Source organism: Mustela lutreola, chromosome 7 (assembly GCF_030435805.1).
Source record: "Mustela lutreola isolate mMusLut2 chromosome 7, mMusLut2.pri, whole genome shotgun sequence".
Classification (NCBI taxonomy): Eukaryota; Metazoa; Chordata; class Mammalia; order Carnivora; family Mustelidae; genus Mustela; species Mustela lutreola.
The window spans coordinates 125,867,401-125,888,281 of NC_081296.1; the positions used below are offsets into that span (position 1 = coordinate 125,867,401).

The window sequence follows — 20,881 nt, forward strand, 5'->3', positions numbered from 1 at the left end:
AGTTGGCACCTAAATTGAGCCTGTACTTTTTCACACTGCAGTTCAGTTTTTAATAGCTTGATTAAAGAAGACAGCCAACTCAGGTGAATCACCTAGCTTGTAAGATGGTATTTGGGGCTACAGGAGGGGAAAACATGTCTTTATAAGCGGCCCACTTAAAGATAGATCCAGACACAGCATGTCAACCACAATTCCAAGTTGGATATACAGAGTTCAAAATACGGAGCAGATAGCCCAGATGTACCCCACGTGTTGGGGTGGGAGGGAGTGTCGGAATCCTGTTGGTATGAGGGTTTCAGTCTCTAGGGAAAAGTAACTCATCCTATGAACAGCAGCAACAAAAACCTGGATCATAAGGTTAGCCCAATAGCTTGACCCCTGTAATGGAGGGAAGATGACTTAAATGTAGTTATCCCCTCACTTCAAGCCCAGTGGTACCCCCAACCCATTGGTCCTACCTCCTTTCCATTGTCCCTCCCCAGGGACATGCCCATTGTCACGCCACTCCTCCCACGCTGAACCCCAACGCCCTTCATCGTCACTGCCTTGCCTCTGCCAGTCTCTTTCTCTTTCCTCACAAAAGCTCACCCCTCTACCTGCTCTGCACCTCTACCCAATCTTGTGAATGTGGCAGGAGAGAAGCCCATGGCCATGCTGTCTGTTCTCAGGTTCAAGCCCTCATCTGTCCCCAAGGGGTCTCTCACTGCCAGTTGGCAGTCCCGTCTCATGTACCCCTGAATAATCACACTTTGTTCTCTTTCCTCAAACCTGCAGTATATCCTCTCTTCTCCTTACTCTCAGCTGAAGACCCTAACATGGGAAATAAAGATTTCCCTGGAATAACAGGAGCAGTGAGAGGCAAAAGTCACGTGCTCCCACCAACACACCTGTCCAGGGGGCAGTGTCTAGGCCCTTGCTCTCTGTCTTCCTCCACTTACTATGGATAGAACTCTCTACACTTCATCTGAAGCTAAACCCTTCCCCAGAACACCACCCTTCTCCCCTCTTGCAGTGGCCTCTCTCTTTCCTGTCTCACCAAGATCCCCCTCTCCACTGGACCATTCTCATTAGTATACAAACATGAAACACAGCAAAGCAAAACAAGACATAGAAACGAAAACCTCCCCTGACCACCTATCTCTAATCCCAATACGGCCCCTTTCTTTCTCCCTTTTATAGAAATAGACCTTGAAAAGGTTATTTACTCCCACTGGTTCTTCTTCCTTTCCTTCCTGTCTTTCATGAAACTCCTCAGGTCAGATTTTCTTCGCTACTCTCCAGTGAGAGCGTTCTCAATCCGATGGTCAATTTCAGCTCTCCTCTTACTTCATCAGTAGACTCGTTACCCTGCCAGACACCTCCCCCACTGAGACACACTTTGAGAGGCTACACCATTCACTCTCTTCTTCCTTCTTACACTAGCAACTCCTCAGCCTCTTCTGCTGCAACCCCATGGCTTTCCCATCCCCCAGTCTGGAGGCTATAGTCACTGGACATCTTCTCATCTCTCTCTACATGGATTTCTTAGATGATCTCTAGGAAATCTCAATCTGATGGCTTTAAGTCCCATCTATCCACTAAGGACCCACACGTGTTCCAGCCCGAATCCCAACTCTTGCATCCAACTGCCACCTCAGCATCTCCATTTGGATGACCAACAGTTCACTCTTTTTTTTTTTTTTTAATTTTTATTTATTTGTCAGAGAGAGAGCAAGTGAGAGTGAGCACAGGCAGACAGAGTGGCAGGCAGAGTCAGAGGGAGAAGTAGGCTCCCCGCTGAGCAAGGAGCCCGATGCGGGACTCGATCCCAGGACGCTGGGATCATGACCTGAGCCGAAGGCAGCCGCTTAACCAACTGAGCCACCCAGGCGTCCCAACAGTTCACTCTTGATGTCTCCCCTCCATCACATGTCTCAGCTGCTGAGACCAAAAACCACAGAGGCGTCTGTCATTCCTTTCTCTCACTCTCTACATCTGATCTGCCAGCAAATCCCTGGCAGCTCCACTTCCAAAAATACATCCAGCATCTGCTCACCCCTCCCTCGCCCCACAGCTCCCGCCCTGATCCCAGCCCCCACCATCCCTCACCCTGATCATTGCCATCCATCCTGTGATTCACCCTTTGGCCTCTGACAGCCAGGATGAGACTTTAACTCAGATTAGATTGTGTCGTTCCTCTTCTCAGAACCCCCAGATCACTTCCTGCCTCTCTCAGATAGAATCTAAGGTCTTCACCAGGGCCACTAAGGCCTTCAGAGATCTGCACTGGGCCTCCCGGTCCTCATCTCATTCCACTCTGCCCCTCCTGCCTCCGTTGGCTTGTGTTGCTTTAACAAAATACCACAGACTGGGCAGTTAAAACAACAGACATTTATTTTCTCACAGTTGTGAAGGGTCCCAGTCCAGCATCAAGGTGCCAGCAGGGTTGGTTTCTTCTGAGGCCTCTCTCCTTGGCTTGCATATGGCGGCTTCTCCCTGTATCTTCACCTGTTGTCTCTCTGTGCATCTCTGCATTTGGACATGTCTGTGTCCAAATGTCCTCTTCTTACAAAGACAGCAGTCATATTGGATCAGGGTCCACACTATAAATCTCATTTTAACTTCACTACCTCTTTAAAGACCTTATCTCCAAATACAGTTACATTCTGAGGTACTGGGGGTTAGGGCTTCAAGGTGGATTGGGGGGGGAATCACAACTCAGCCCAGAACATCTCTGTCACTCCACTCCAGCCACTCTGGCATCCAGTTTCTCCAGAATGCCAAGCCTTATCTCCCAGGGGTTTTGCTGTTATCTTTATCTGAACCTCCATCACCTGGATATTCATTCCCATAGCTCATTCTGTCTACCTTCGTGGCATACAGGATAACCTTCAGAATCATAGGCTCTGGAGCCAGACTGTGTTTGACTTTGAGTCAGGAACTCCCTCTTTCTAGGTTTCCATTTTCCTGTCATGAAGTGGAAGTAACAGTGGTACTTTCTTCATAGAATGGAAATAAGCATTAAATTAGATTATATATGCAAAGCACTTAGAACAGTGTCTGGGTCTGGCACATAAGAGATGCTTAAAATATATTAGCCATTGGAGTTGTGATTGTGATTGTTGTGGTTGTCTAATACTCTCTTTAACCAGAGGGGATATTGTGCCCCTAGTGTCCCTGAGGATTGACTGCTGGAGGGTCCCTGAGAGGACTGGATGTGAACAGAAATAGCATAAATGGCAGGAGCCAATAGATAGAGAGCTATCTCAGTTGGCTTTGGCTGCTATCACAAAACTCCCACAGACCGAGTGGCTTACACAACAAACATTTATTTCTCATTGTTCTAGAGGCTGGGAAGTCCAAGATCAAGATACCACAGATTCAGCTTCTGAGGAGAGCCCCTTCCTTATTTGTTGACAGCTGCTTTCTCGATGTGTCCTCCTATGGCTGAGAGAGAGATCATCTCTCTGGGGTCTCTCTTATAAAGACATCAATCCTACTTACGACGTCTCCACTCTTATGACCTAATCACCTCCCAGAAGTCCCATCTTCTAACACCATCATATTTGAGATTAAGAATTAGGTTTTGGGCGCCTGGGTGGCTCAGTGGGTTAGGCCGCTGCCTTCGGCTCAGGTCATGATCTCAGGGTCCTGGGATCGAGTCCCACATCGGGCTCTCTGCTCAGCAGGGAGCCTGCTTCCTCCTCTCTCTCTCTGCCTGCCTCTCTGCCTACTTGTGATCTCTCTCTGTCAAATAAATAAATAAAATCTTTAAAAAAAAAAAAGAATTAGGTTTCAGTGTGTATTGCTGGGGGGTGGAGAGGAATACAAAAATTTACATCCTAGCAAAAGTAGAGCTCAAATGTCACCTTATCATGGAGGTCTTCCCTAACCACTGCTAAAATCTCTGTCTCTCTCTCTTCTCTTGATTTCCCGTTGGGATACATGACATTCGTTACACCCTGATATGTTATAAAATTGTTTATGGTCTGCCTTTATCGGCAACCTCCAACCTGACTATAAGCTCCCAAGAGCCAGAACTTTGTTCTGTTCCCTGCTTTACCTCCAGAGCCCAGCATGGGGCTGGCAGTGCCAGGTCTTAAGAAGTATTTGTTGACCACAGAAGTGGGTGTGTGGTTCTGAGCCCAGGCTCTCATGGTCCTGTTCTCAGAGAAAAATGAGCAACAATCCTAAAAACAAAGAATACCCAAAGATCACTTTTTTGAACAAAAACTGTGACATATGGTAGCAGAATCACATGGAACAATACATTTGGGACAACAAGAACTACCATCTGCCGAACAAAGCAGTGGAGTGTGGAATGGCTACAAGGTGGCTTCAGTAACATCCGCAGAGCACGCTGCTGGAAGCAGCCACAAGCAGCAAGGCTGGGCGGTGAGCTGGCCCCAGGATAACGTGCAGACGTAGCAGATGGCAGGAGCAGAGCCTAGCGGGGGCAGAGCCGTGGGTCAGGCAGCTGATGCTGTTGTTTTCAGCGGGCAGATCATGGTGGCATTAACACCTCCTGTAGATGGTAGCAGTGGCACCCAAGTGATGGGCACAACCACACGTGGTAGCACCTGAGCTTTAGCGGGTGCTTGCCTTTTAGTAGTGGAACCAGGGGGAGACCAACAACTGCGGCAGCGTGGAAATTCACCAGCAGCAGGTACCACGAAATTCACCAGCAGCAGGTACCACGAATTGGGTCTCCAGAGAAGACCGGGTCAGCGACACATAGTACCCAGGAGTGGTGTGTTCACCAGCACCTGGAGACACACCAGAAGACCCACAGGAATAGCAGGAGGTATCTTAGTGAGAGCTGAAGCCCCCGTTAACTGTGGAGGGGGTAGAGCCAGAGAAATACTGTTTGTTTTTATGAAGAGGTTCTAGTGCAGGATGTGAAAATTTGGCTTAAATATTACGCTGAGCATCCTCTGTGGTCCATTACCACATTCCTGGCTTGGTATCCTCTCCCCAAACAAGCACCTCTCACCTAACAGTTCTGTTAGGTGCCCCAGACAAGAAGCAGGGACCAAGGTTAGAAGGGAGGAAGAAAGCAGAAACTATTCTTCTGCCTCTGTCAGCTGTCACCCAGCAAGTGCAGAGACCATGGGCCCCTGCTGGTCCGGCATTTTCTGGGCTCTACATACCATCATCCTTCCCTGCTCTCTGTTCCCCCAGCCCTTCTAGTAACTCTGTGACCTAAATCCTATTTAAATTCCTCTCTGCTTGAAGACCTAGAGCTGGGTCTGTCTTCAACTGATAAATCTGACTGATACAAATTGTACCTTATATTTGTTTCAGGGTTTGTAGTTAAAAAAAAAAAAAAAATCTCCTGAATTTTCTTATTTAAATTCTGTAACAGTTCTACGAGGTTGAAAAGACAGGGATTATAGTGACCATTTTCATATGGGGAATAGAAAAACGGGATAGCAGGAGCCTCATTGCTGGGTCTGTCTTTTCTTCTCAACAACTGAATAATTTTGGCCAATATAGTTCATCTTTCCAGACCTCCGTTCTTTCCCCTGTAACACGAAGACTTTAGAGTACAACCATTAGCTTTCAGTCTTTGCTACAACTCAAGATAAATATATTTTACATCACTACCCAGTACTTACATCTTCGTGCATTAAACAAACAAACAAAAAAACCTAAGACTAGGGTTACATGAAACAAGACCCTTGAGAAGCACAATATGCTCTGATGTTCTATTTATTCTATTTATTTTTTTAAATGTTCATGGTAATTATTACAGGCTGAATGTGTGTGTTCCCCCAAAGTTCACATGAAGAAATCCTAACCCCCAGTGTGATGGTATTTGGAGGTAGAGTCTTGGGCTGGCGATGCGATCACATGGGTGGAGCCCTATTGAACAGGGTGAGCGCCCTTATAAAGAGACCCCAGAGAGTTCCCCCCGATTCTATGCACTGTGTAGGAAATGCTAAGTCAGCAGTCTGCAATCCACTCCAATCCAATCCTCACCAGAATGCGACTGGGCAGGCACCCTGATCTCAGACTTCCAGCCTCCTGAAATGTGTGAGAGAGATTTCTGTTGTTTGAACCACTTTGACTTTGCTCATTTATAAAAGCAGCCTCAACAGACTACTACGATGGTCACCTAGCATTCTATTGATTCCACAACCCAAGTACTTGGGCAAGAAACACCAGCTTCCTGAATCTCCCTTTCCCATCTGGAAAGTAGGAGAAATAACGCCTCCTTTATAAGATTACTGACAGACTTAAATAACAATAGATTCTAGTTCAGGATTTACCCAGGACTGATGCTGACTTTTATCCCTAGAACCTAACTGGCAGCACTAATCATAGCTAGTACTGTGATTACATTAAAAATGAAGAGCAGACTACAAAAAGAGTCTGGGGGTGGTGGGGGTGGACACTGAACTGTTTACAGTAGGAGAATACTAGTTCTGCCCAGGAGTTCAAAACCTCCCCTTCAGTTGCCAGGAACTCAATATAGAAACACTCACATGCTCGGGGTCTGCAGGTGAAGAGACACAGCTCAGGTTGGAAAAGGATGTAATACTAAGCAGCAAGCCAGTGGGCGCGTAAGTGAGAGAGCAGCCTCTTTCTGTCTGTGCATCCGTCCCGCTGGGGTGCTCTACAGTCAAAATGTCTTTACGAGTTTCAGTTGCCACATACCCGCCTTCCATTTTAAGGCAATACGATTTCAATAGTTTTACTCCCTAAGAGACAATGAGCAAATTGAATTTTTATAAATCAGCTACCGTGCCCCCACTGGCTTAAACGATGACTTGCGGAGGTTTTGTTTTTAATTCCTGATTCGTTTTCAACCCTGGCACTTAATCGAAAGTCTCCCTGCTATCTTTGCCCTGCCTGCAACCAGAGCTCTTAGCTGAGAAAAATAGAAGGCATACCAGCGGTTCACACAGAAAGGGGATTTATTAAAGGAGATGAGGTTGCGTACAGAAATTCCTGGAGGGTGAGAGTCAGGCTCCGAGTTGATGAACATGTGAGCCGGGCTGCAGGGCAGCTCAGGCAAGGACATGGTCCCTAGCCCTAGACACAGGTACTCTGTAGGGCTGCCACCTCATACTTCAGGTTCTCGATGCCAGACCTCTCCCTTCTCCTCCCTTCAGCTTTTTGAAAGCTGGATTCCTTTGCTGCCCTGTCATCTGAAAATTGGATTCTGGGAAACAGCTGTTTCCTCCCATTGCTTTCTCCCAAATTAAAATGTCACATAAGCACATCGGATTGGAGAAGTCAAGGTCACCTGTCTGCACCCTGGCTGCAAGGGCACTTCAAAAGGAAGGATGACTTCTACCTTGGCTAGTCGGGAAGGGATTTATATTAGGGCCATTCTTCCCCAAATGCTGGATGGTCATAAACTCCCACCATCATTTACTATACGTTATCTGTACACCATCCCTCTGTCAGTGAAAGCAAAGATTTCCAAAGCAGAATTGTTCAGAGACTTGGCAAGCATCTACAGTGAAATCAGAAGTTTGTTTGGTGCTGTGTGGAGGTTTATGTGTGTAGAAGTTTCAGACACAGAACCTACCTATGAAGGATTTTACAGCTTAGTTGAAAAAATAGACCACTAGATATAACCAAGGTTGGTAAATCATGGCAGCGTAGACCTTTAAACATCTAAGAGGAGAGTCTCTGGAGACTACAGAGTCCCCAAATTTGCAAATATGGATAATGTTTTCATTGTGATTTCTCTTTTTTCCTATGCATATCCTCACTGTCTTTTCAATTTTCGTTTATATTTTCCCTTAACCTAGTGCTATTTTGCCACAGTTTGCTTCATTTTTGAAGAATACATGAAACAACAACCAGAGATCCACAAAGAAAGCTGTGATGAGAATGCTGGGTGGCCAGCTAGGTGTTTCAGTAATAGAGTCACTTAGGATCAAATATGGTGCTTAAATTAGTGAAAGGAGGTCAGGGAAGGTTTATTGGAGAAAGCGAAAATCCAGACTCCTTCAGTGCGTTATAAGACCTTGTATGATCTGGCCCTTACCAATTCTCTGGGCTCAATCTCTGTTATTCTCGCCTTCATTCACTGTCCTTCAGCCCCCTGGCCTTCTCTCTCTTCCTTCAGTGCAGCAAGTTTTCCTGCCTCAGGGCCTTAGCAAGTGCTCCAACTTGGAGTGATCCTCTCCCCTGAACTTTGCATACTGGTTCCTTCTTTCATGCAGTTCTCAGATAAAATGGCACCTTCTCCAGAAGAGCCTTCTCTAAACACGAGGGTAGAAGGCCATTCCGTCCTCTGCTCTCCAGCACATCTTGTTTTATTTCTTTAAGTAATCTTACCATTATAATCAGTTGCCTCATTTATTCGTTTCCAAATAAATTTCCTTCTGAAACACAAGATCCGGGAGCAGAAATCCTGTGTGACCCGCTCGCCACACCCAGGAGAGTGTGCGAAGTCTGTGACATACGCTAGGTCCTCAGTACTTACGGACTAAGTGACCAAGTTAAAGCTTTAAAGATAAATGAGACATTATATGTTAATTAAAATAATTTTGAAAAGATAAATGAGAGTTTTTAAAGAAGAACAACATGGGCAGGCGTTCTAGTCTGAGACAACAGAAGAGCATATGTAATCGGCACTGAGGGATAAAATAGCTTTGGACTGTGCGGAAGAAGCCAACCGTAGGCAGACACAGGGAAGGGGATTCTGTGCCCCAGAGGGAAGCTCATTCCCGCAGCGACAGAGCGGCGATGGGAAGGTTCTAGCCGCAGGTGAAAACACGCTGAGACAGGAGCATGACGAGTGCAGCGGAAGCCGCAGGGGTGGAAATGACGGGAGGAGAGGCGCTCAACAGCAGGCTAGAGACTTTTAATGAAAGCCAGGTTGTCCTCTGGGTTTGGCAGACGCCCTGTGGGATGGCGTGGTTGCACTGGGGCAGGGAGGAATCAGAGTCCAGGAGAATACTGAGGAGTTTTAGGGATCTCAGGCACTGTGTCACTAGGGTGTCAACAAAGATGGTGTCATTAGCCATGACCATAAGGAACCAAGAGACATTTTAAGGAATCAGTCGGGTTCTGATGAGAGCCCTCCTGTTTACCACAGACTGCATTTGTCCTGGCTGTATCCTCACAGGACGGGGAGAGAGCCACAGAGCTCGAGGGGATCTCTTATAAGGGTGCTAACCCAATTCATGAGGGCCCCGTTCTCATGAACTAATTACGCCCCATACCCCACGTCCTCATACCATCACACTGGCAGTCAGCCTAGGAATTTGGAGGGAACACGAACATCCCATGCATCGCAGTGACCTTGACCGTCCCTTTCCTCCCACGACCCCTGACTGTCCTTCCCTGCTAGTTCTCCTGCCATCCCATCATTTCTGGGCTGCATCTCCCATCCTTGTGACTCACACTGCATTCGAATTTCTGTTGTTCACAGGCAGGAACCCGAACTGGCTCGGCCCCCAATGTGCAGACTTTCCTAAGTCTGCAGAGACTTAGGAAAGGAGACCCAGAACAAAAACACATGAATGAAACCAAGTTATTTGATTGTTTTTGAGGATTTTGAGGTATTGAAAACAGATAAGCTTTCTTCTGAGTATACAGTTATTGCAACTACTTTTTTTTTTTTTTTTTTTAAGAGACAGAAAGTAAGTGCAGGGTGTTGGTGGGGAAAGGGCAGAGGGAGAGGGGGAGAGAGAGAATCTCAAGCAGACTTTCTGCTCAGGGCAGAGCCCCACACAGGTCTTGATCTCAGAATCCTGAGATCACGATCTGAGCCGGGATCAAGAGTCAGACGCTCAAACCAACTGAGCCACCCAGGTGCCTGCGACCACATTTTAGCTGGCTCCCAAGCAGAAATCGCTACATTCAGAATTAATGTTACCAAAAAGCAACTTAAATAAAAGTAGGATGCCAGCCCCTTCTGCTCCATGACCCCCAGTATTCCTGTAGTTTAAACCAGAGCAACAATCTCAAAGTCATGCATAGGACAGATACCGATATATGCACAGCAAATAGATGAGATTTCATTCAAACGTCACAGGAGGCCCTCCGAGATAATAGCTGGGCTGTAACATAGCAGATAAGAGAGACAAATTGCTACAGAACTTGGAAGTCCAACTATTTTTTTTTTTAAGAAGTGCTTAATTGATACAGCATGTAATAGGACATGTCCTCCTGGAGTTAATGAAATTTAGATCATAGGACTCACACGGTGAGGTCATCTGCAAATCAAGTTTCTAGATAACATTTTTGAAAATGACTCATGTTACCAGAAGTGCTGTGGGACAAAGGACTGCCTGTGTTATCCCGGAAGGGCATTCTGCTTGTCAGGAAACAAAGTTGCTGGAAAACCGACCATATGTTACCTATAAAACACCGCTTTGTGCTGACTTCCTAGCAGTGGAGGAAAAGAAGAAACTTAGAGACCATGACAAAAAATCTGGTGGAGGTGGAGGAGGGTTGTAACCCCAGAATCCAACCACTTCTCTTCTCCCCCAGCACCATCTCACCCCTGGGGCTCTGCGGTGGCTTTTTGTCTCCTTATTTTCCCTCTTCAGGGTCTGTTCTTGTCACAGCAGCCAGAGTGATCCTTTTAAAACCAAAGTCCTACTTATGTTCCTATGCAGAACTCAACAGATGCCCCACCCCATGCAGAAAAGCCGCTGCTGTGGCTTCCAAGACCCTATAATCCGTCAGCATCCACCTCCACACACTCATACACATGCACACATGCACGTACTCATACACACGTACCTTTGACCTCAGCCTGCGATACTCTTCCCCTCACCCATGGTCTGCTTGTCGCCCTTGAACAACACCAGGCGTGTTCCTCTCTTATGGCCTTCACTTGAGCTGTTCCCTCTGCCTGGAACACTCTTCCCTAGGATACCCACTTAGCTGACTCCTTCAGCCTTCTTGAAGTCCGTGTTCAAATGTCAGCTCCAAGACCTACCCCATCCTCTCTATTTAAAATTGCAACTTGCTGCTTCCCTTTCACCCTCTCCTTTGTTGCCACATTTATTGACAGGTGTCTGTCTCCCCTGCTAGAACATACACCCCATAATCACAAGCTTTTTCATGTATTTTTCCCACTCCTATGTCTCCATAGCCTAGATCAGTACTTAGCATTATTAGATGCTCAATAAACATTTATTGACTAAATGTCTCAAGGGGAAAGTACAGTTGGGCAGAAAATAGTTTCCTGAGTTTCTAGAACTCTAAGCCCACAGACAAGAGAAAGGAGAGGGTGCAGACAAAATGCGTGGGAGAAACTGGAAAGGGGGAAGGAGTCCTCCCTACCCACATACAAGAATAACGGCTGAGCGGATTGAAGGAAACTGATGAAACCTGAGTTTAGTGAGTTCTAGAGAGTGAACCCTATGCTTTGCCTCATGGACAGAGCCCCAGGGAAAAACTCAAGACCACTGACGGGGGATGCCCAGGGTTGCATCTGTGCAGAGGGGATGAAAAACAGCCTCTCTGAGAGGTGTTTACCCAGGAGGGAGTGGAGCAGCAGACAGAGGTGCGGGACTGAAGACAGCCCCAAGGAGTGGACGGGAAGGAGAGAGGTCTCGGCGGCAGCCTGTGTGTCCAGATGTCCCCCCCCACACACCGCCCCCCTCCCACACGTCCACATAACCCCGAGAAAGTGCAGTGAACCCTAGAGACTGATTGGATTTTTCCCGCCACCCTATTGGGATAAAGATAGAAATTTGAGTTATGTAAAGATAAAATTCCATTTCCTGCACTCCAAAGCTCTAATATGCCTGGTTTTATGTCATGTCAAAATGATCACTAATATACCAAGGAATGGAATGGGTTTCAAAGACATTTTGGTCACGTGCCAGGCAGAGTCCAACTTTGTCCCCAGCCTGGGACAGGCACTGTTTCCTCTGCTGACCTTGGGTGCACTTCTGCAGGGAAATTAGAGAAGCGTTAGGTGGCTGCACATAGCCGAGTAATTGCCATGGCAACCAAAGGCCCATCACCTGAGCTTTATTCAAACTGCTTTCTCAGGAGTCAATTGTTGCACCCAAACTCAGAAAAATGGAAGATGGAAAATTCATCTTCTCCCTCTCTTTCTCGTCCTTTTTTATGTTTTAGTACTGGACGTCTAAGAGCGGCCCGTCCCGTCTCTTCTAAAATTACTCAGAATGCTTTTTTCTTTCCATCTCTGATTCGTGGTCTGATTCATGGATCTTTGCACTTGATGAGGTGAGGGATTGGGATAGAATGAGCACACGGCAGCTCCCTCGGGGGCTCACCCTGCCATGTCGCACGTTGGAAGGCTGGCAGAATGACGATGTGTCCCCAAAGAGGCCACAGCAGAGCAAGTACATCTCTGGTCTGTTGAAGGGGATCCACGACCCTGTCATTCTATTGTCTGGAGAGGGAAGTTGTCATGTCAGGCTGTTTCTGGACGTGGCGTCGTGTTAATGAATAAATGATGACTTGTCCAGATTCTTGTGGATTTTATTTCTCTCTGATCTATCATTTAAAGTAGAAGACAATAAACATGAAATCATGTGGAATACAGTTCAGGTGATGGGCTCCTAGGTTGCTATGGCGATCACTCTGCAAATCAATGTCCCTTCTAAAAACACTTCTAACACCTTAATAAGCCTCAGCATCAACCACAGAACATGACTACAATGTTTATGCCTGGGACCCTTCCCCAGGATCTGACTTAGTGGAGATCAATATAGGGCCTAGGAATTGTAGGGTTTAAAAATTTTTTTAATTTAAATTCAATTAGCCAATGTGCAGGACATCTTTAGTGTTTGATATAATATTCAGTGATTCATTCGTTGCATGTAACACTCAGTGCTCATCACAACACGTGCCCTCCTTAATACCCATCACTGCATTATCTCGTCCCCCTGCCCACCTCCCTTTCGGCAACCCTCAGTCTGTTTCCCAGGGTCACGAGTCTCAGGTGGTTTTTAAAAAAGCACACCCTTCCCCTGGCGATTCTCATTTAGATGGGCTTCACACCACCCTGGAAGAAATACCACCCACCCAGAATCTTCCCCCGTGAGTAAAGTTGGGCTGTTTGAGTACAGCTTTGGTTGACATGCCGGTGAGTCTCCGCTGACATTGGGGTAGGAAACCGCAGCTGCAGTCGGGTACGCTACTTAATTAGGTGCTCTTGAGCTAGTTGCATATCCTCAATTTTCTTACCTGTGTTAAGACATAGATCTCCTCTTACACAGGGGAAATCTGGATTGCTTATGAGTGAGAACCTAATACAAAATTACTACAGCCTGAATATCAAACATAGGCACAGGCAGACAAAGAAAATTCGATTCCAGACTGGCTCATATTAAAATAGACATTACTTCTGCAAAAAAAAACTTTTAATAATGATTTGGGAGAAAAGATGCCCATGCTCATGTGAAAAAAAAAGCCCAGTCTCCTAGCTTGATGTTGAGATTGCAAAAAAGAAATGGATTTTCTATCTTCATGTCTCCAGAGCTGCTGTAATAAGAAGTCATTTAGGTTTTATGGAAACTTTTGTTACTTTGCCTTAAGGGTACCTACATGCATGTGTATCTTGGTCTGAAAGACATAAAATCATTACATATATGGTTATATTGGGCTACAGAGTAGTGGATGGAATTGAATTAATTGCGGGAATTTAATTAAACCTATTGGTTACTATCCCTTGAAAAAGAGCAACCTGTGGGTCAGTTATATCATAGAGACAAAATTACCTGGTTTACAAAGGAAAGAAAAAATTCGATCATAGAATTTTAGGTTGGAAAAACCCTAAGAGAGGCTCCATTCCTATTATTTACACTCGCAGATTTTTATTTTCACACCTGGGCAAAATTCTCAGCACCACCTGGATCCTTGCATGGTTCTGGGGTGATCCAGAGTGATCATAGGTCCACTTGAATTCAAGTATTTTTGTCATTTAGACTTTGTTGCTTCTTCATTTTTCAGTATTTGGATTTGATTTCTACAAGTACATTTCAGATTCTGCTTGCTTTCTTGTTTGTTTTGTTTTGCTTTAGAGAATGGGGCCAGATGGAGGGAGTTGTTTGAACTAACAGAAAAACAAGCTGATAACCAGGACTTTAGCACACACACACACACACACACACACACACACAAAAGTAGGGGATAATAGGGCAAGATTAGCTCTGCTGCTCTAACAAAATATGTACACTAGGTGGCTTAAAGAACAGGTATTTATTTCCTATAGTTCTTGAGGTTGGGAAGTCCAAAATTAGGGTGCCGGCAAATTCCATTCATGGCGAGGGCCCTCCTCCTGGCAGAGAAGCATGCCTTCACACTGTGTTGAGAGAGTGTGTTGGTGTGTTATTGTCTCTTGCTCATCCTATAAGGGCACTAATCCCATTATGGGGGTTCTATCCTCATGACTTCATTTAACCTAGTCACCTCCTAAATGCCCCACATCCAAATACCATTATATTAGGTGGTTAGGGCTTTCACATATGAATTTTGGGGGGAGCACAAGCATTCAGTCCATAATAATGGCGTTGCACAAAAAGTATTTAACATGGAGGCACACAGGTGGCTCAGTCGGTTAAGGGACTGCCTTTGGCTCAAGTCATGATCCTGCGGTACTGGGATGGAGTCCTGCATCGGGCTCCTTGCTCAGGGACTCTGCTTCTCCCTCTCCCTCTGCCCCTCCACCTCATGCTCACATTCTCTCTTTCTCTCAAATAAATAAATAAAATCTTAAAAAAAAAAAAAAAAAAACCTATTCAACACCGCTCAGAAGACCTGGTCCCCTGGCGGTGATGGTTTTGAGACAGGCCTTTCAACACTGCGAGCAATGTGCTCATCTGAGACAAAGGGGAGGGACGACACACTTTGTGCAAGCTCTTCTGGCTGTGAAGTGTTATGACTCCACGAGCATCTCGTGCCTGGCCCCTGGTCGTCACTCCAGAAACATGTCTGAATGGGTGATTATATGGATTAGGCGCCCATAAAGAGAAAGAAATCCCTGGGTCTCTACAAGCTTCCAGATCCTGTCTCAAAATGCACACTTTTGAGATAAATTATCCAGGAGCACCTAGATGGTTTAGTCGGTTGGGTGCCTGACTTGGTTTTGGCTCTGGTCATGATTTCAGGGTTGTGGGATCCAGTCCCAAGTCAGGCTTCACAATCAGTGTGGGGTCTGCTTGTCCCTCTCCCTCCCCTATCTGCTCCTCCCCATGCGTGCCCTCTCTCTGTTAAATAAATAAATACACAAAATCTTCTTAAAAATATTTGAGGCAACTGTAAATGGAAGCAGAGAAAGAAGGAAGGAAGGAAGGAGAAAAGGAAAGGAATGAAAAGAAAAAGAACAAAAGAAAGGAAGAAAAGAAATGATCTAGCAAAAAGCACATTGTTATGGGGTATGAGCAAAGCTATGGTAGTGGAATATGGGTCAACTTTTTTCCTTTAGGAATTCTGTTTACATAAACCCAAAAAGCAATACATTTTCCTGAATGTATGATGAAGTTCACTGTTTCTTTTTTCTAGACTTTTCCACAATACCTCAAACGACCCTGGCTAAGGGATCATCTTAGGTGAGTAGATTTCAGTGCCATCTGCTCTGTACTTCATGTTGATTTCAGCCGGCTCTTTGAGCCTCATACAAACTCTGACATTTCCCATTTAACTCTGAGCCCAGTGCCTAGTTCTTTTATATCAACACCCTGTGCTTTGGTTTAACACAGCTGGAAGCAAAGCTATGTCATCTTCACACGCGCTTTTCCGCACATTTCGAGGATTTAACCATAGGAAACCTGCCTATACATAGTCTTTGAGTTACACTGATAGAAGAGACACAATATAATACAGTGCCTGGTACGTAGTGGGTCTTCAGGCAGGGTTTGTTGAATAAATAAATAGCTGCCATCTACATATTCTTCCTGAGACAGGGGCACCTGGTAGCTCAGTCGGTTAAACATCCAACTCTTTTTTTTTTTTTTTTTTGACAGACAGACATCACAAGTAGGCAGAGAAGCAGGCAGAGAGAGAGGAGGAAACAAGCAGGCAGAGAAGTGGGCAGAGAGAGAGGAAGAAGCAGGCTTCCTGCTGAGCAGAAATCCCCAAGCAGGGCTTGACCCCAGGACCCTGAGGTCATGACCTATGCTGAAGGCAGAGGCTTTAACCCACTGAGCTACCCAGGCACCCCAAACATCCAACTCTTGATTTCAGTTCAGGTCATAATCTCTGGGTCATGAGATCCAGCCCTGCCTGGGGCTCCGAGCTCTGCAGGAGTCTGCTTGAGATTCTCCATCTCCCTCTCTTTCTGCCCCTCCCGTCCCCTGTACCTACGCACATGCACACTCTCTCTAAATAAATTAATTAATATTCTTCCCAAGACAGACCTCTGCTTACTGCCTGCTAATGTCCCTTCACGAGCCAGCCATTCCTGGCCCAGATCTCGGAGCCCACGTGTCCACTACAGACAAAGGCGTGGGCCACTATTCACACGGATTCTGCCACACACATAAGAGCCCTGAGTCCTCCCAGCAGGCATCTGTTACTCCCATGTGGACTTCGGTGTAAACATGGCCCCCGGCTGCCTGTGTATTTTTCCTCTGAGTCAGAGCCCTTTATCAAGGGCACATAAAAGAAGGGGAGGAGGAGATTCATTTTTCCAAGCCCTGCAGGGTGTGCATCCCATGCTTTTCCAATCTGCAGAAGGGAACTTGAGTCTCTCTTTCATGAGAGCATGTCCCCATCCTGACCTTCTGTGCCCGGAGCAGCTTTCTACCTGCACAGGCCACCAAGACTCTGGTTCTCAAGATTTCCGGAACATCCTCTTTCAGAGGGGGCCGGCCCCATTGAAGGTGATGGGAAAGGACAGACTTCATACAGAGAATGAGACACAGGATCCCCTATAGTGGGTTGACTAACATCTTCCAAATACTCATGTCCTCCTAGGACTTCAGAATGTGGCTTATGTGGAAATAGGGTCTTTTCAGATGTAATTTAGTTAAGATGAGGTCATATTAAAGTGGACTTTAAATCCAATAACTGATGTCCTTGTAAGCGAGAGAGGACACCTATAGACACACAGGGAAGGAGCCCATGTGACAGTAAAGGTGAAGTCCAGAGAGACGCAGCGACAAGCCAAGGATTGCTGGCCACCAAGGAAGAGGCTCTCAGAGTCATCAGGGCCTTGCCGATATCCTGATTTGGGACTTCTTCCTGCAATGTGGGATTCCCCCAAATAAAAGTATATTTTAAAATAAGTCAGCATGGCGCTGGATTTTGTGCGGTGACATTGTAGGTCAACAAAGGCTTGGACCATTATGGGAAGCGGAACTGAGGAGAAGGAAGGAGAAGTTGGAGCACACATGGGGTCAGGAGCAGAACACTGAGCTAGATGTTACCATGTCACACTGGAGGGTTTTGAATTGCCCAGGAAAAGGTTGGAAACATTAAATAGAGGCTTAAGTTGTGGATGCCTTTTAATATTAACTACTGAGGCACCGGGGTGGTGCAGTCGGTTGAGGATCCCACTCTTGGTTTGGGCTCAGGTCGTAATCTTGGGGTCCTGGGAATGAGCCCCACATTGGGCTCCCTGCTCGGCAGGCATCTGCCTCTCCTTCTCCCTCTGCGCCTCTCCCCTGCTCCTGCATTTTCTCTCTGTCTGTAAAATGAATGGATAAAATCTTTAAAAAGGAAGAAGGAAAGAAAAGGAATGTTCTCTGACTCTCCTCCAGGGCCACGTCAAATCCTCGCTGCCTTTCTGTTCTGGCACGAGCAGCATGTGAGAGAACCAGACGAGTGCTGCCTGGCCGAGGGATTTGCTCCTCACTCCCACTGGCTGTGGCAGGGGGGTGGGAACAGGGACCTGTTTAAACCACGTCTGCTGGTAAGGAGCAGATACTTCCAAGAGACATCATGGACTCCGCTGGCACCATAAAAATATGTTTATTCCATGCAGTAGGATTGATGCAACTAATATGAGGCTATAAAGATTGTTTCTGTCTTTAAGGCAAATAGAATGGGGCGTTTGGGTGGCTCAGTCCGTTAAGCATCTCACTTCGGTTCAGGTCATAACCTCCGGGTCCTGGAAATCCTTGTCCAGCAGGGAGTCTGCTTGTGCCTCTGCCTCCTCCCCCATTCATGTGCATACATGCTTTCTCAAATAAATAAAATCATTTTTTGAAAAAGCGAACAGAAGACTTTGATTCCCAAATGGTATCTACATAGCAACTTCTAGGATCTTCAGAGTGACTTGCAATTTTTAAAAAAAGCATATGATCCCCTCCATCGTAAATACACCTACACACACACACACACACACACAGATACACCAAGAACCCCAAAGGTGTAATCTGTGTGGCACCGTATGGGCAGAAATGGATGTGTGAACAAAGTCAGCCCAGAAAGTGTCTCAAAACACGTATTCATCCTCCCACCCCCTTCCAAACACATTGCGTTGAGTTTACAGCTTTGAAAATGTAATTAACACTTTTATTCATGGGAGAGTCGGCCCTGAGATTTTTTTTTAACAGGATGTACTAGAAACAGATTCAAATCTCAATGAGCAGTGGTTCACCTGAAGGATAAACTGAGGAGAGCCACCGTTTTCTGGTCTCCTGGGAACCTGGAGACCGTCAAGGGCTTAGATCAACCTTTTTTTGAATCCTGCTGTCATCGCTGTCCTATCCCTGCGTCCCATTTGAAAATTAAAGTGCACCGAGTAGAGCTTCAGGCAACAGCACGGTGAAAGCCCAGGAAAGCTATTTAAAAAGAGAGAAACTAAAGCTTTTTGGCTCTTGGCTGGGCTAACGTCACCAGCCCCCCTCCCAGTCTGGGGATCTGCTAGAGCAGTGTCTCTGCCAAGGTGGCTGCTTTCATGATGTGAGCTTAGGGCTGCCGTGGGGCTCCTCCCGCCCTCAAATGTCTCCCATATCATTCTGCCATGATGCCCGAGATCTCAAATGAAATTACAAGTATTCTACTCAGGAGGGAGAAACGCATAAAGCTGCCAACATTCAAGAGCGGTTTTGGCATCCTCTTGAGGGAAGAAGACAGAACTGGCAAATATTGGGGAAGGGATACAAAGGTCTAGAACAGGAGGTGCTGCTGGGCAGGGCAGGGCAGAACCCGGAGACCTGAGCAGCAGGAAAGGAGGCGGGCTGAGCCAGGGTGGGAGGGGGAGGGGAGGGAGGTACTAAACAGGGCAAACTCCACCTACTTAATTCTTCCACCTCGAGCTGAGAAAATAGAAGGATGGTGTGGGTACTGCTGGCAAAACCACAGGCTAAATTATAGACCTTCGCCCTGGAATAGCTGCTTTGTGTGAAAATGTGAGGGACATGTTATTTTTATATTAAAACAAATACAGATACGCTTTGGGGTTAGTTGCAAGATCCACGTGGCTATTTTAAAGAGAACAAACCAGAAGGCTCCAGCCTCAAATGTCATGCTCGCTGGGGACCTCTTGGGGTGACTTTCTCAGCTCTGCCACCTCGCTGGCCCCTGTTAGTGAATGTCACCAAGCACCTGGAAAGGCTGCTGGCTAAAAAGCTTCAAGGACATGAAACTAAGGAGCCTTGTCCTGGGAAATCAAGAACACAGGGCAAGTCATGAGAACTTGTGTTGTTTTCAATGGAAGTTCCCGAGGAAAAAAAAATTTTTTTTTTCGATTGACATCCTGTCAGGGGCTATAAAACCAGCCTAACCCCCTGTTAAGCCTGGCCGGTCAGCATGGAGGGGGTGTATTGCCTCCTGTTTCTGTCAGAGTCATTTGTGACTTCCTCCTGTTGTCTTTCAAATGAATAAACCTCGTACATGCTTAGTCACTGTAACGTAACTAAGATGTGCTCAGTGCTGTTTGAGGTGACCGTGTCCAGTCACAGGAAGTTGAACACATTCAGCTTTGCCTTCCAGGGAGTGTCTACGTTATTAGAAGGCTGCCTGGTTGGGAAGGTGGAAATGTACTGGTCTAGTGGGGAATAGACGCATTATTTCCTCCTTTGGTCTCTTACCAGCTGTGTAGCTCTGGGGGGACCATTTTATGTCTCTGAACTTTGTTTCTCATCTGTCCAATGGGGATCTGAATTGCTGGACCGCCAGGCCCACAGGGCTGCTGACAGTGGCAGAGAAGATCATACAAGCACTTTGTGACCTATAGAACTCATGAAAATAGGACACGGGAGACTTCTCATGTGTGTGAACCATTTGTTCCATCTCATCTTTTTTTTTTTTTTTTAATTTATTTGACAGAGATCACAAGTAGGAAGAGAGGCAGGCAGAGAGAGGCTCCCTGCTGAGCAGAGAGCCAGATGTGGGGCTCCATCCCAGGACCCTGGGATCATGACCTGAGCCGAAGGCAGAGGCTTCAACCCACTGAGCTGGGCACCCCTGTTCCATCGCATCTTGATGTTTATCGCATTCACAGGGAGCTCTTTCCTTGTCATCTACTTTTGCCAGTTCACCTGTTCTTAACTGGCTTAAAGGAGTTAGCACACCAAGAGGCTGAGATTCCCAGGTCTTTTTCAAAAAAATAAATAAACCTTTTTAAAAAAGGTTTATTTATTTATTTGAGAGAGAGAGCATGCAAGGGGGGTGGGAGGGGCAGAGAGAAGGGAGAGAGAGAAACTCAAGCAGACTCCTCGCTGAGCGTGGAGCCTTATTTTGGGCTCAATCTCAGGACCCTGACATCCCAACCTGAGCCAAAATCAGAAGTCAGTCGCTCAACCGACTGAGCCCTCCAGGTGCCCCTCCTTCCAGCTCTGCATTTTACTTTCCAGATGACCTTGGGAATGGTAGGTAATTCCTCTGGGGTTATTGCCAGGAAAATGGGAATCATGTCAGTTAATTTGTAGAGTTGTAAAGATTACAAGCAGTGGGCACCGAATCCATAGTAATGACCTCTCATTCTGGTGTTCTCTCTCCCCACCTCTGTTCACAAGTATATCATGAGGGTCTTGAAAGGTAGTCGGAATCTTTCAAT

At 46.3% G+C, this 20,881-nt stretch overlaps 1 protein-coding gene across 1 annotated transcript in view; it reads left to right on the forward strand.

The window, feature by feature from the left end:
• LOC131836781 (uncharacterized) overlaps nt 1-15,486 on the forward strand; it is a 171,395-nt gene extending 155,909 nt beyond the window's left edge. Inside the window, exon 6 of the mRNA XM_059182561.1 lies at nt 15,439-15,486. Within this exon, the coding sequence (XP_059038544.1) occupies nt 15,439-15,472 (34 nt within the window). The 3' untranslated portion in view covers nt 15,473-15,486. The remainder of the gene's footprint in view (nt 1-15,438) is intronic.
• The last annotated feature ends 5,395 nt before the right edge of the window (nt 15,487-20,881 follow it).